Genomic DNA, 379 nt, shown 5'->3' with positions numbered 1-379 from the left:
CACATTTTTTTATGAATGATTTTTTTAATAAGCGTGATTGCAGGATTTGATTATCAGCATCGTCGCCGTAATTATTATCATTACTACAGTTAAATATATTATTATTACGGCTAATTCTGTAATCAATATAGTTAAATTAGTGTAATTCAATTCATCATCACTTTATACTCACAATCATTATCATTCTTTTCTATGCATAACTCTTTTGTACGCAATTAACCCATAATAAACTTTTTTTTCTTTTTTTTACCGTGTAGCTGTGGGCTATTTTGCTGGTGTCAATGGCCGTCATCTGCGTGAGTCTTATCCTCGCTCAGCATAAACGCTTTGGTGCCGCATCGGGGTATAGTATTAAAAAAAGACGTTTGTTTACCTTTGC

General features: G+C 32.7%; 1 protein-coding gene across 1 annotated transcript in view; it reads left to right on the top strand.

Annotated features, from left to right (window-relative positions):
- LOC119594876 (glutamate receptor ionotropic, kainate 2-like) overlaps positions 1-379 on the top strand; it is a 23,933-nt gene that overhangs the window by 15,324 nt on the left and 8,230 nt on the right. The window contains exon 5 of the mRNA XM_037943952.1: positions 258-343. Within this exon, the coding sequence (XP_037799880.1) occupies positions 258-343 (86 nt within the window). The remainder of the gene's footprint in view (positions 1-257; positions 344-379) is intronic.

The sequence above is a fragment of the Penaeus monodon genome, chromosome 34 (genome assembly GCF_015228065.2).
Source record: "Penaeus monodon isolate SGIC_2016 chromosome 34, NSTDA_Pmon_1, whole genome shotgun sequence".
Lineage (NCBI taxonomy): Eukaryota > Metazoa > Arthropoda > Malacostraca > Decapoda > Penaeidae > Penaeus > Penaeus monodon.
Note: the sequence above shows the minus strand (reverse complement) of the source record. Positions and strands in the feature narration are given on the sequence as shown.